General features: G+C 36.9%; 1 protein-coding gene across 1 annotated transcript; it reads left to right on the forward strand.

Annotated features, from left to right (window-relative positions):
- Positions 1-1,211: 1,211 nt before the first annotated feature.
- Positions 1,212-12,395, forward strand: stk35l (serine/threonine kinase 35, like). Its single transcript, XM_039689453.2, has 3 exons — positions 1,212-1,873; positions 4,279-5,034; positions 10,140-12,395. Exons 1-2 carry the CDS (start codon positions 1,411-1,413, stop codon positions 5,001-5,003), a joined length of 1,188 nt encoding a protein of 395 aa, XP_039545387.2. The 5' UTR covers positions 1,212-1,410; the 3' UTR covers positions 5,004-5,034; positions 10,140-12,395.
- Positions 12,396-14,510: the final 2,115 nt, after the last annotated feature.

The raw sequence follows: 14,510 nt of genomic DNA on the forward strand, positions 1-14,510 counted from the left end.
AATAGAATATAGCTGCAGTTTTTACAAAGTAAATTATTTCTATAGAATGTGCTCATAAAACATAAAAAAACCCATCGTGTGTGTGTGTGTGTTAAAAGAACACTCACACCTTTTAAAATGTTTAATAAAAAAACTTTTGTTTATCTAAGCTATATAAAGTGCATCAGATGTCCTCACTGACAAACAAAACATTGACCCATGTAAGCAGTGGGCCATTGATGTTGGCAGTGTTGTCAGACATGCCCTCACGCCTGTATGTGAATGTGGATGAGTGATGACATTTGATGTAGATGAAATCACTGCTATTATGCAGAAGCACATAAATAGTTAACAACATAAAAAATAGTAACAAAGACGATGTTTGTTTATTCTGAAAGGAGAATGAGCAACAGCATCTGCCACCTCATAATGTTGTCATCTTATGTAATCCAAATCCTCCGAACGTTGATATACTTTATCTGCAAAGCTTATTGACTTGTAATAACCTACAAATATTTCTATTAAATATAAATTTAAATTCAACAAAATTATAAACTTTATAAAGTTTAATATACAATTATAAAGGTGCTGTCCAGAAGACACTGCAGTGTTCACAAATTTGTGACTTTTTTTAATTTAATGATTATACATTGATTTTACTACAAATATTTGAATGTGTATGAATCAAACGGATAGCAGAATGAAAAATAAAAAGTGACAATATTTCTCATATAGGCCTATGTTCGACTAATGGGAATGAACCCTTGTAATGCTCCCCATCGTGTCTGACCACGTGTGTGCGCTGAGCTGTGGTAGAGCACATGCTGGAAGGACTAAACCAAATAGAGTCCACAACAAGGGTGACAACAGTCTACGTATAAATTAATATATAAAGGTGTGGTGTATTAAACAGGTGTTAAACATGCCTGTTGGTGTTCAGGTCAAATTGAGTAACATAACTTCCAATTTATTGAATAAAAAATAATATATATTAAAAAAGATTGCAATAAATAATACCTTTAAAATGCTTGAAAACGTTTCATTTTATGTTGCCTAGCCTGTGTAAATAGTATAAGCGACGCTAATTCATTTTCAAATGCACGAAACTAACATAAATAAATAAAAATAATACAATATTTGGATCACCAACATAGGCGTTAACATTGCATTGCATTGCACTTGTGTTCTCATGGGCCAGGAATCCCCCCTGTACAGGAAAGTGGGATGATCCAGTCAAGTTCTCACTTCATTCAAGGTTCATTCAGTTCAGACTAGAAGCTTGACTGTGATTGAATCACGATACCCCACTGTTACTGTGTGATAAAAATGCAAATGTCAGTATTTTTAAAGAGCTGCTGAACTTACTCAAGATCTAGAACTATGAACGCGGAAGATATTTCCAAACGCGCGCAGAAAACGTGAGGAGGCGTGATGGATGGAAAGAACAGAGAGCGGCAACGGACACGGAACGCTTGCAACAGAACCGAAAGCGCCAGTGTCCTGCGCTCGCTCAGCGTCGACAACATAGACAACAATGAGACAATGGGAGACGAGTTGGACCGGGGTAAACAGTGTGGTCTTGAACGGCGACTTTTTGCTCCGCGGTACAGCTTGCTTCGTGAAGTTGGCAGGGGCAGTTATGGCGTTGTGTACGAAGCCATTGCCCGTAAATCAGGTGCGAGAGTGGCGGTGAAGAAGCTGCGCTGTGACGCGCCTGAGAATGTGGAGTTGGCGCTGGCGGAGTTTTGGGCTTTGACTAGCCTGGAGAAACGCCACGAGAATGTGGTGCAGCTGGAGGAGTGTGTGCTCCAGAGGAACGGGATGGCCCAGAAAATGAGCCATGGCAATAAGCGTTCAAAGCAGTATTTGAGGTTGGTGGAGACCTCGTTGAAAGGTAAGATGTTTGTTTTAGGAGGTCTGGGGTTGAAGAATGGTTTGTCACGAGCTAACAGTAGCTTTTGTTTGTGACAGTTCACTCATTTGGTAGAATTGACATTTTGGCCTTTCAGAATCTGAATCATGTAAATGTTGAGTCATTGTAATTTGAAACTAAACCGGTTTGAATCCATTGTTTGGCAGTGAGAATGTCAGTCATATGACGTTCGGCCGATGACAACGGACGTTTCTGATAATGTCTTTGTTCTACATTAAGATTGTTTGCATTTTATTTAAGAATGTGGTAAATGTCGGTCAGATTTGCCCTCCCCCACCCTCCTCTCGGTTATGAAACTCTTGAGTTTGGAAGTGGGGGAGGTGCTGGTGTTTGTGGTCAAACCTTCTACTATCCCGGGTTAGAACAATGAAGGTAGTTTGATTCATTAACGTTACATGACAACTGTGTAAATTATCTTATAAATGAAAAAGAGACAGTGGTGGTTTATAGTCCGATAATTCGAGGCCAATTCGATCTCATTTGTTGGGCTGTCTTCTTTGTGTGGCTGCTTTCACGTGTAAGATCTGAATCATGATGTAGGTTTTTGTACTGTAGATTGGTGGTGTTTACAGAGGCATTTGCTTGGAAGCTGTTGGTCTAGTCTATATTTAGAGTACAAGGAAGTAAAAGTAGGAAGAGATGTTTAGCTTTGCTATGGCTGTGAATGAATAAATGATTTTAAGTGCTTCAAAAGGGTAGTCTCTGATGGGTATCAACAAACAAAAAATACTGACTGCATCTGTAACAAAACAACTTGACTGGTTGAAGAGTTGGGAGTGGGACTTTATTTTCACGTAGCCATTTGCCGACATATACAATAATTTTAACAAAAACTGTTCAACACTTGACCTCCATTTATATAATCACTTTGCTATATTTAAGACAACATGACTTAAATGTTGTCTTGCCAGCCAGTTGAAGATTGAACTCCTGCCAGCCAGTTGAAGATTGAACCCCCACTCGACAATAAAACACTAAATGAAATCTTGAGTACATAATACAACATAATGTTGAGACATTCCACCTTCATGCTAATGTTGTACACTACTTAACATAGGCCTATATGAAGTCACTACTACTAACCAGCTGATGAGCTGAAATATGTGTTTGATTAGGGAGACTTTTAAATTGTGCAGAGTTGGGGGTTCTCCAGGACCAGGGTTAACTTAGGAACCACTGTTTAAGTCAGGCATGCACTGATTTTTGTCCAATTTCTAATTCACATTTAGATTCCATTCATTATGCTAAGCTAAGTTAGCGGCGGTGCTGCCAGACTGAGACAATCCATGCACTGAGACAAAAATGCATTTGCCCAACTATCTAAATGTAGGGGAGACAGTGAATAACCCCAATTTGAAAAAAAAAAACGGTGGAGCTTTCCTTTAAGACAAATCGGTTTACTTGACGGCCATATTCATAACACCCTGGGCAGTTATTTCCAGGCATGCATTTACAGCTCACACTACTTGAATGAGAAAAGATTAAAACCTATCTATGTAATAATTTGTCATATTTTGAAGTAGCATTTTACACATTTCAAATCAGCAATTTGACAACAATTGTGTCCTAAATTGTGCCAATGTGCATTCTAGAGAATACAAAGAAAAAGAAGATTGGCTCTTTGAACTGTAAGCCGAAACTACAGCTGCCATATTGAGCATTACAATATCTCCCATTCGTTAATGAGTGGACCTTCTCTGCCTTATATAGTCTCCAGTTTATGTTACAAATTACAGCCACAATTTAATGCCTGCAGAGGCATGTGCTTAAAGGAACATTCTCATTTAATAGAGTATTTCATCAATATTTTTTGTGTGTTTAATGCAACATTTAGGAGTGCCTTAACATCAGTGACAAAAAAAACACAACTAAAATCATGCACTAAAAGTCACAAAGTCCTCAACCAACTATATCTAGTTTAAATTTAGAAATTTAAAGTGATACTCCACTTTTTTTGGAAATAGCCACATTTTACAACTCCCCCAGAGTTAAACTCTTGAGTTTTACTGTTTTCGAATGTATTCAGATGATTTTCCGATATTTAGAAGAATATCAGTAACCAGACAGTTTCTGGTCTCATTGACTTCCATTGTAGGAAAAAATATAGACTGTAGTAGACCAGAAACTGTCTGGTTACTGATATTCTTCTAAAAATCAGAAAATCGGCTGAATGGATTCGAAAACAGTCAATTGTTTAACTCTGGGGGAATGGTAAAATGAGCCTATTTCCAAAAAAAGTGGAGTATCCGTTTAAGTAATTTAAATTGAAAATGATCATTGTTGTTGAATTCCCATTGTTTTATGAAAATTTAATTATATTCAATTATATGTTTTTTGTGTGTGTGTGTGTGTGTGTGTACTTTCAGGTGAGCGTGTATTGTCATGTCCTGATGAGCCCTGCTACCTCTGGTTTGTAATGGAGTTCTGCGAGGGAGGGGATCTAAATCAGTTCATCCTGTCCCGCCAGCCCGACCCCTGCACCAATGCCAGCTTCATGATGCAGCTGAGCTGCGCTGTGGCATTCCTGCATCAAAACAACATTGTTCACAGAGACCTTAAACCAGACAATATCCTCATTTCACAGCGTTCTGGCACACCCGTGTTGAAAGTGGCTGATTTTGGACTGAGCAAAGTTTGTGCTGGTCTCGGTGCCGGAGTACGGGACCCAGAGGAGGGACCGGACAAAAACAAGAATGGTGTTAACATCAACAAGTTCTGGCTCTCGTCGGCATGCGGCTCGGACTTTTACATGGCGCCGGAGGTGTGGGAAGGGCATTACACAGCCAAAGCAGACATTTTTGCTCTGGGCATTATCATCTGGGCCATGATCGAGAGAATCACGTTCATTGACGCTGAATCGAAGAGGGAACTGCTCGGAACGTATGTGCGGCAGGGTTCTGACATTGTCCCGGTTGGAGAGGCGCTTCTGGAGAACCCAAAGATGGTGTTGAGCATTCCCCAGCGCAGGCGCTCACACATGTCCGAGGCGCTCCGGAAACTTTTGCAGGACATGCTGGCCGTCAATCCTCAGGACCGACCAGACGCATTAGAGCTACACAGCAGAATGGGAAAGGTCACATGTGCAGCGTAAAATCTGAACTTTGACCTGAATGCACACACAGGTATGTCTTTGCCAGTGACGTTTCCATAAATGTACCGATATGGTTGTTTTTGGCTTTTATGTTGTGTCAAGAATCTTGTTTCCAGTAATAGCAGCTAATAACAATACTATTGAAGCTTTATTTCTTGAGCACTTTGCTATGAAAGAGGGCATTTTGGAGTGTTCGGGTGTGTTTGTGCAGCTGTGTGCACATGTAACGATTTTTATGGCTTTGTAAAGTTGTTTAACAATTTAGTCTAGGTTTATAACATTTGGCATGGCATATAATGGTTATAATCAGCCTGAATTGTAATATTAATGCATCCATAACAACATCATCTTTATTTCCACACGGCTGTCCCAGGGGTGTGATTATTTTGGGGTGGAAAAAAAATATGACGTGATATTCTAGGTTTTGAATCCAAGTAAAAGTTTCTGGGTTTTTTTTTTACTGATTACTAGTGTTATGTATTTGACAGGACTCTATCATGATGTGATTCTTTCTCAGACGTTCAGAGAGCTCCTGTTGGAGTGCTATAATAGCCTCTTGTTTTTAAAAGTCTATGCTGGAATAGCTGTTATACAACCACACCCATTCACCACTACCCCTTCCCTAACACTCCCCATCCCTTCTTCTCTCTCTCTCTCTCTTTTCCATACACTTTGCCCCGGGGAACAGTGCTCATCAGGCAGACCAAGAGACTGGGAGTTGTTCCTAGTTCAAAGATGGAAAGATTTTTGTTTTGACATGCCACGCACAACTGACAGTTCCTTGCAGAGATCAGAATTTAGACATGAGGGATGCACAATATGTTGTATTTGATTTAAATATCGATCTTTTAGTGGTAACTAATAATTAAACAGTGTATTGATATTGACCTCCCTTTTAATATCTTCACATCAGTAATTTATTTTCATAGTAAAACTGTGAATTGTTTTGTTTTTAAGTTGGATTGATTCAACATATCATTTAAAATGATGTATTTTAGTTGAAAATCAGTCACTTAAATATGATTGTGTGTTCATGAATATGAAAGGCAGGAGGGTTCATGAGATCCCCAGCTATTATGAGGACATTACAGCTGTCTGCTTCTCCCTCCAGTCGTCTATTGTTGACCATCCCCCTCTCCTTCTCCTACCGTTGCAACGTTCAAAGCTGGATAATTTGCTTTCAGACAGTGGTGTGTGTATGTGTGGGACGTGAGAGGGGGTGGGTTTGCCCCCCGAAACATTGTGTGGTTTGTAGTTCGAGTGACTGCAGCGGGGCTTTAATAGCTATTCCTGACTCAGCACATAGTTTGAGCTGCAGGATATGAGGAGGAGGGGTGAGGTCTTTACACTGTATGCAGCTGAGAAGATCAAGCTGCACTCGAGCTGATTATTGACAGATAGCCAGCAAAGACTTTTAGTATTTGTGTTGTGTTTGAAATGCTTGTAAATCTGGTTACCCAACAAGCAATCTGAGATTCTGACCCATTTAAGGTGTTATGCAACTCCATCATGACATCACCACTCCTGTGTTTGTTTTTTAGCCTGTCACTCAAAATATAGAAAATGCATCGCCACTCTTTTCTTTTTCTCTTTTTGTGAAAAGTGTTCACTTTTTTTCTCATCTTGGTTCCTATGGTTAGTGGAAACCCTGGATATATCAGGAAATCATGTTCTTTTTTTGTGTGAAATATTTGACCTTTTTATATATACACAAGTTTTAGATTTTTATGTTTTTAAAAGAACTCTTTTCTGCTCACCAAGGCTGCAATTATTTGATAAAAAATACAAAAAACAGTAATATTGTGAAATAGTATTACAATTTAAAACAGCGGTTTGGTTTTTTTTATGTGAATATATATAGTGAAGTGTAATTTATTCCTGTGATCAAAGCTGAATTTACAGCATCATTACTCCAGTCTTCAGTGTCACATGATCCTACAGAAATTATTATAATATGATGCTCAAGAAACATTTATGATCATTATCCATGTTGAAAACAGTTTTTTTATATTTTTATTTCAGGATTCTGTGATGAATAGAAAGTTCAAAAAGAACAGAATTGATCTGAAACGGAACGCTTTTGTAACATTAATCAAAAGTTTAATGACCATTTACCATTCAAAAGTTTGGTGTCCGTAAGAATTTATTTTTTATTTTTGGGGGAAAGAAATTAGAAAATACTTTTTTTCATCAAGGATGAGTTAAATTGATCAAAAGTTACAGTAAAGACATTTATAATGTTAGAAAAAATTATATTTTAAATAAATGCTGTTCTTTTGAACTTTCTTTTCATCATAGAATTTTAGGGGGGGAAATGGTACATGACTCAAAATGTTTTTTGAGCATAAAATCAGCATATTAGAATGATTTCTGAAGGATCATGTGACACTGAAAACTGATGTGTAAACAGCAACAGTAATGATGTTGAAAATTCAGCTTTCAAATTACATTTTAAATATATTAAAATAAAAAAACAGTCATTTTAAAATGTCATAATATTTCACAATATTACTGTTTGTCATTTTTTTTCATCAAATAAAGCAGCCTTGGTGAGCAGAAGAGACTTAAAACATAAACATAAATGAAGAAACATAAAAAATCTTACTGATCTAAAACTTTTGACCGGTAGTGTATATATCGTTCATTTAAGCGATTTCGTCGACTAATTACATGTTTACATTAAAAAGCCATAAATCATAATAATGAGCCTTTTATTGCCTATAGCTATATAACATTTGTGTTTCTGGCTGCCGAGATTAAGTCGACGATGCTGACTCGTCATCTCTGCAGTAGTGGACGCGCATATATGCACGTTTCACACGGATTTCCTCTTGAATTGGTTTATTTAAAAGTGAATATTTCAAGCTTTCTATAGATATATTTGTCATGTCTGAGGCAAGTATACACCAAGTTTCCGTTCATTTTTGTGACGTGCTCAAGTTCACAGAGACAGAGATGACAGAAAGCGCATCCTGCTTGTTTTCATTATTTTGCAAAAGCACAACCTTTTTTTGTTATTGTGAGTTTACAGACATAAAGGTAGACCCTTTACAGTTTGCATTACTCTTTTCTAGGATATTTATTTATTTATATTTATCTTACATTTGTGCGAACATGATAACCCATATTTGAGGTTGATGAATGGTATGCATTTTGGATATCCTGCCGTTAACAAGCGGTCCAGGCCTAAAAAAAAAAAAAGTTTGGTTCCGGTTGGTTGTCAGTTGAGGTCATGGGTCGGTAGGGAATTTTTTTTTTTTTTTTTTTTTTTTTTTTTTTTTCAGTGGCAGCAAGGGATGGGTAGGAAATTCAAGGGATAGTTCACAAAATTATTTTTTATATGTTTTAGCTTACCTCAAGGGATATGTAGGTGTTTTTGTTTCTGCAGTATTTTCAATTTTGATATTTTTTGGTCAAAACTAAAAATATCAAAGTGAACTATCCCCTCAAGCCTTTTCACGTGCTTGTCCTCCAGACAAGTAAGTAAATCTGTCAATCACTTGTCTGAGTAAAAAGTTGCTTGTCCGGATTTTTTAAATTTATTTATTTTTTATTCTGAAGCAATATTCTCATCAGTGTTCAATCAGCTTTGATATTTAAAAAGGCATATTGTAATATCTGCACCTTTAAGAGCATCTCCTCCACCAATATTATTAAATGCCCTATAGTGTCTTATTATTCTAAATAATTGAATTTATTGATCAAATTTAGGAATTTAAAATGAAAGATGAAGCATACTGTTACCCTAGGTAGGGCTGATCAAATTAAATCATTTACAATGAAAAATTACAATTTCATAAAATAATGTTATGAAATTGATTTAAATGTGCAAATAAGAAATATTGGAAAGAATTATACTAGGCTACTTATAAACATAACACTAAACTGCCAATAGGTGGCGGCAGGCGGCCGTATTAACGAGTGAGTTATTGATTCATTAATTCAAACGATTCGTTCAAACGGTTGATTCATTCAAGAATGAGACAGCTGTTGATGTTTATGAATTGGTCATTGAATCTTTGACTCAACCGATTCGTTCAAAATGCTGAATCATTCAGTAATGAAAACAGGATTCGTTCCTGTGAGATGCGTCGTTGTTCTGCTGTGACTTTTCTTTGGAACTATTTTCGCTGCTGAAATGGAACAAAAACACCCAATATTGCTTATAAACAGTAAGTGACTTAATCTTAACTGTTTATTGAACTGTTGTAGGAAATCAATGTCACTTTCAATCGTGATGGTATTCAGGAAAAATAATTGAGGCTGCTTAGTGCTTAACATATGTTAAAATATAAAAACTCCACATTTAGATTTTTTATAGGCAGAGTATGTTGTTAACTGTGTGTGTGTGTGTGTGCTCCGCTCATGTGTGTAGATTTCTCTGCGCGAGCGTCAACAGCGCAAATTTACCATCAGTAATACAGTAGCTGCTGCCTGCTACATTTATTATCCACAATCGATCGCAACTTGCAATAAATTTAATAAAATCAGAATCATTCTCTCGGTTTAGTGATTCCCTAGTTATTTTTTTGTTTGTTATTGATGTTCTAATCAGGCTACTTGTCCGTTGGGGCGAGTAAAATTCTCTTTTACTTGTCCTTCAAAAATCCATTTGTCCCGGAAAAGCGGACAAGTTAGACGGGGTCTAGAGATACGAACCGCGGCAGGTTAGAGTGTTTTGGATTGCATAAAATAATGAAAGAAACGAACAAATACATGGCGAAAGAAGTGATAGACAGCAGAAGATGGAAAAAAATTGTATTTGTGTATTTATTTAATTTTTATTATTTCTTCCCCAAGCTCATAAAATAATTTTGGGTCGCACATAAATTGACAGGGTCGGTCGGAAACCGGAAACAAACAATTTTTTTTTTTACGCCCCATCACAGACTGGTGTGATTTTTGCCACTTCCTATGGAGAATTTTTTTTTTTCCTGCATGCGACTAACCATGTAATGAAATGTTGGACGACCAAGTCGACTATTAGGGGGCACTCTTATGCAGTAGTAATCATGAAAATGAATTGATCAAAACATGTTTTTTTTCTTCATCTGTTATCTGTAATCAATGTGTGACTATTTAAAGTACCAATTCTAATGACTTGATTTTGTTTGTTTTTCTTTTCGTTCTTTTTAGGTTTTCCCTTTCCACATCAGCCCAGAAGGGGCCACATTGCTTGGACAACTGTGAATCTTCCATTGCTGATTTAATGTGAAGAGTACAAAGTGCTCAACTTGAACATTAATACAAATAGATTTTCCAATGACCTTTCAGTTTTTTTGTTTACAGTAGTGATTTAAACGAATTATTCAGCAATCCCAGAAGTGTTCAGCCTAACTCATCATCAGTTACGTCACTAAAAGTGAAATAAAGCTAAAAACAATGTTGTGATACAGTGAGTACAATCAAGCTTAAACAAGCAAGCTCTTTATTAGTCTTACTGAAGGACTAGGTCTCTAAAATTGTTCATGGAGCTTCCCTAGTTGCTCATATTCTCATAACAATCTTTTGCCATAAATAAATCAACGGAAGTATTTCAGTTATTTTTTTCAAGACTTTTAAAATTTTTATTTAATAAAAGATTATACGCATAGATACTTGACTACTTTTTGAGCTCAAGCGTCTACATCACATCACCAAACAAGCTTCATAGTCTTACACTTGTCCAACCAGTTGGTCTTACTTAAGTTCAATTAAACTCCAATGGACTTTGCCATGTCGCATCGCAATGGCTGAAATTATGATAAAGACTAACTTTCAAAACTTGATTTTAAATAGCTAAATCTAAAATGCTCACCCTAAGCCCAGTATTGAGATTTAGGTTTGCAGATTTCAGATTTATTCTGGTGCCTTGAAGTCTAAGTGATATTGAGATTTTCTTTTAGTTTGTTGTTTTGTTTTACAGCTTTATCTTTTAACATGCAGTACATTCTCCAAGATTTTAACATTTAAACACTTTACATATTAGGCATGTAGTTTAACCATTTTGGTGCCAGTTTTACATTGTGTGAGATTGATTTTTTTATTTTATTTTTTTGCCCAAAAAGATTGACTGATTCTGGTTTACAATTAAAATTCACCTGTCAACTATGTAAAACCATGTCAACATCACTACTGCACAGACACACTCATACAGTTTCACAGATTATTTGTTTTCGGACTTGGAAGAGAAGGTTATGGACTGATTATGCATATTTCCTTTTTGTTAGTTGATTACTTGGAATAGTTCTCAAAAACAGGATGGGATCCTCATAGTGGTACCATTGGATTCTTTTCATCCGCATCCAAAATGCTTCATATAGAACAAGTTGGTGTGTCTGTGCGTGTTTGACTGTTTCCGAGTGTGATTTTGCTTGACAGTTTGTGCGCGCTATAGTTCTACCTCAGCACTCTTGTGTTTTAGTAACTACTTCACTAAATAAACTAGCAGTGCTTTCTGTTTTTTGGAGAAAATAGTGGTTCATGTTTTCCAGATGGTTTATTTATTTATTTTTTTGAATAATAAATCTATAATGTCAAGCTTTTAGTTACTTTATTCCCTTTTCTTTTACTGCTTATTGCTGTCTGCTTTAGAAGAAACTTGAGGCTTGTTAGATCAAGATTTTTTTTGAATCGCCCACCTCAGGTTTAAGGTGTTTTGAGTTGCAATATTCTGGGCCGAATGGTTCTTCACTTGGGAACAAAAGGGTTCTGTTTCTTTTTATACATTCGCTTACATTTTTCATTCTATATAAGGAAAGGCTTTTTGTTTTTAATGGGAGCATTATTTCGTTTTTTTTTTTTCGTTTGTTTTTTTTTAAGCCAGATTTATTTTCCCGAACGGCATTTTAAACGATTGTATTTTTAATGAGGGTCAGTTCATTTTTTTTTTTTTAGGGTCAGTTAAAAGTTGGTAAAATGGTTATTACATTTTCTTTATTGTTCACTTTTACTCTTTTCAGTTTGGATGTTTCAGAGGGCAGAAACAGAATTTTGTCATAGCAGTCAGACGAACCACAGTATTAGACTGCACTTGCACTGAGGAGAGTGAACCAAGCATAATAGAAGCTCACTTCCTGTTGTGTCCTCTCTTTTGCTCAAATTATGTTTTTCTTTGTATTCCTTGTGGTCCAATTTTGACTGTACAACGCACTCGTCTATGCAACCTTTCCTTCTCTGACACTGTGATGCTGCTCTGCTTAACTGGCCTCTTCAGACCTTGACGTTTTTGTTACTCTTTTGTGCTCTTTTTGTGAAGCACTTTGTGCTTTTTTGTGTCAAAGTCTGACTTTTTTTTTTAATGGACTTTCCTTTGTGTAAAGCACATTAGAGCTGTGTTGTACGCTTCACTCTTTTGGGTGGCATCTCTTATTGTTTTGATGTTTTTGATCAATAAACCATGTAAAATCATAATTTGTTTTGTTTCAATGTTTTTAATGGGCAAATTGCAGGTTAGACCCAAGGAGTCAATGTATAGAAAAATAATGTTGTAACTAGAAGATTTAATTTGAAATATACGTAAAAAATACACGAGTGAAGCTTCTGGATTAGTTTTTGTGAGAGAAACATTACAATGCTCATGATAACTTTTGTTAACTCTACAAAAAGTAAATCCACTTCACCAGCTAATTACTCCTCGATAGCGATGCCATAGAAATATACAGCGAAACCGGAAGTTCAAAGACAATATTCTAAAGATGACGGCGCCCACGTTTTTGTGTACAATCTGTGAGTGAGATCCAATGGGGTAATCCATCGACCGGAAGTTGAAGCCTCGCGGGAGCTGCCATCTTGTTCTGCTAAACTTCACTTGCGTTAGCATTTCCATTGACTCTCAGTCCTTTTGGCGTCACTTTGACAGCGAATAACTTTACATCTGAGGCGTTTGAAGACTCCATTTGTCCATTATTTATTTCTAAAGAAACACAACAATGTATAAAATGCTTGTGTTATGGCCCCATAGAAGCAGTTTTTTGTAAAAGTAGGCTAACGATTGCATCATAACCATGCGACTCTGTCGCACAGTAGCGAGATTACCGTATGAACAGGAGGAGAAGCTTGTGGCAATCGGGGAAACATGGAGGCAAAATGAAAAAATAATGAATCAGAATATCTATAGCAAAAGTTTCTCCTGCTCCTAGCTTATGGACAGCTCCTATTCACACTCTCCGCCTATGCAAGTTTCGGAAGGGAATGATTCAGATTTCTCATGCCACAGCCACTAGAAGACAGACGGGTTGCTCACATCACATACGTCGACAAGGTGTCTGAGTCGGTTTGAGTCTGCGTGTCCGGAATGGAAGACACCCTTCTGCAGTGCACCCATTGTTCAGGAATGGTTTGAGGAACATGGTTATCAAGGTGTTGCGCTAGCCTCAAAATTCCCCAGATCTCAATTCAATTGAGCATCTGTGGGATCAAAATGTTAGATTCAGAGGCTCTATCTCGCAACCTACAGGACATGAAGGACCTGCTGCCAACGTCTTGGTGCCAGAAACCACAGAACACCTTCCGCGGTCTTGTAGAGCATGCTTCGGCTGGTATAGGCTCTTTTTTTTTTTTTTGGCTGCATGCGGAGGACCAACAGAATATGTGCTGACAAAACAAATCCTAATGTAATCCTTTAGTCCAGAGTCATGGTGATGTGACCGGTCTGATTTCCACGGTCCGGCTACTAAATACTTGTCTGATTTTTGTCGCCTGATACCACAAACAGCCACATTATACTAATCAGTTCAGACAAGATAAATCCCCTCTTAAAACAAAGTCACCTTCCATAGACTGCTGTTATCCATTGCATTTGGCAGTCATGCATGAGAGGACATTTTGTTCCCATACACTAACACCCAAACACCTGCCTGCTAGACTGACACTATCTGTTCTGACAAATTTGGGCCTAAACTATTACTATGTTTGTGAAAAAAAAATGCTAAGTATTGGCTCCACCAAATGAGGTAAATATGTTTGCTGCATATTTAAGCTTAATATTGAGAGAAAGAAAGAGTCTTGAAGAGCGCAAGCCAAGGCGGGGGTGGGAATGTACAGTCTATGGTCATGGTATGCACTGGGGGAAGGGTCTTCTGTTTGTGTGTTAATATGACGGGAGTCTGTGCACTCAATGACCCCGATGATAGAGGGAAAACATCTTTATAACCATAATGCGTGTCTTGTGATGCTTTGTTGCTTGCTTCTCAACTAAACACCCTTTTAAATGTCTTATTAAAACATTTTATATATGTAAAAAGCATCACTTTCATGCCCATTTATATTGAACGTCTGTTTGAATCATATTAAATAGAAGTGTTGTATGGCACATTAATATATTATTTTCTTTTCTTTTACCATATCTAACATATTTAATTGGTTTAAATAAAGCAGTTGTGGTGGTAGTGTCCATAATGCACTAATCTGTAGGCTACTCATAATCATTGATGAATTTTGGAATAATTCACGTTTTGTAAATAAGCCTTTGCATGTGTTTGATCCAAAATAAAGTAAAATCAGTAATATAGTGTGAAATTATATTAC

Source organism: Pimephales promelas, chromosome 8 (assembly GCF_988280905.1).
Source record: "Pimephales promelas chromosome 8, fPimPro1.hap1.1, whole genome shotgun sequence".
NCBI classification, from domain to species: domain Eukaryota; kingdom Metazoa; phylum Chordata; class Actinopteri; order Cypriniformes; family Leuciscidae; genus Pimephales; species Pimephales promelas.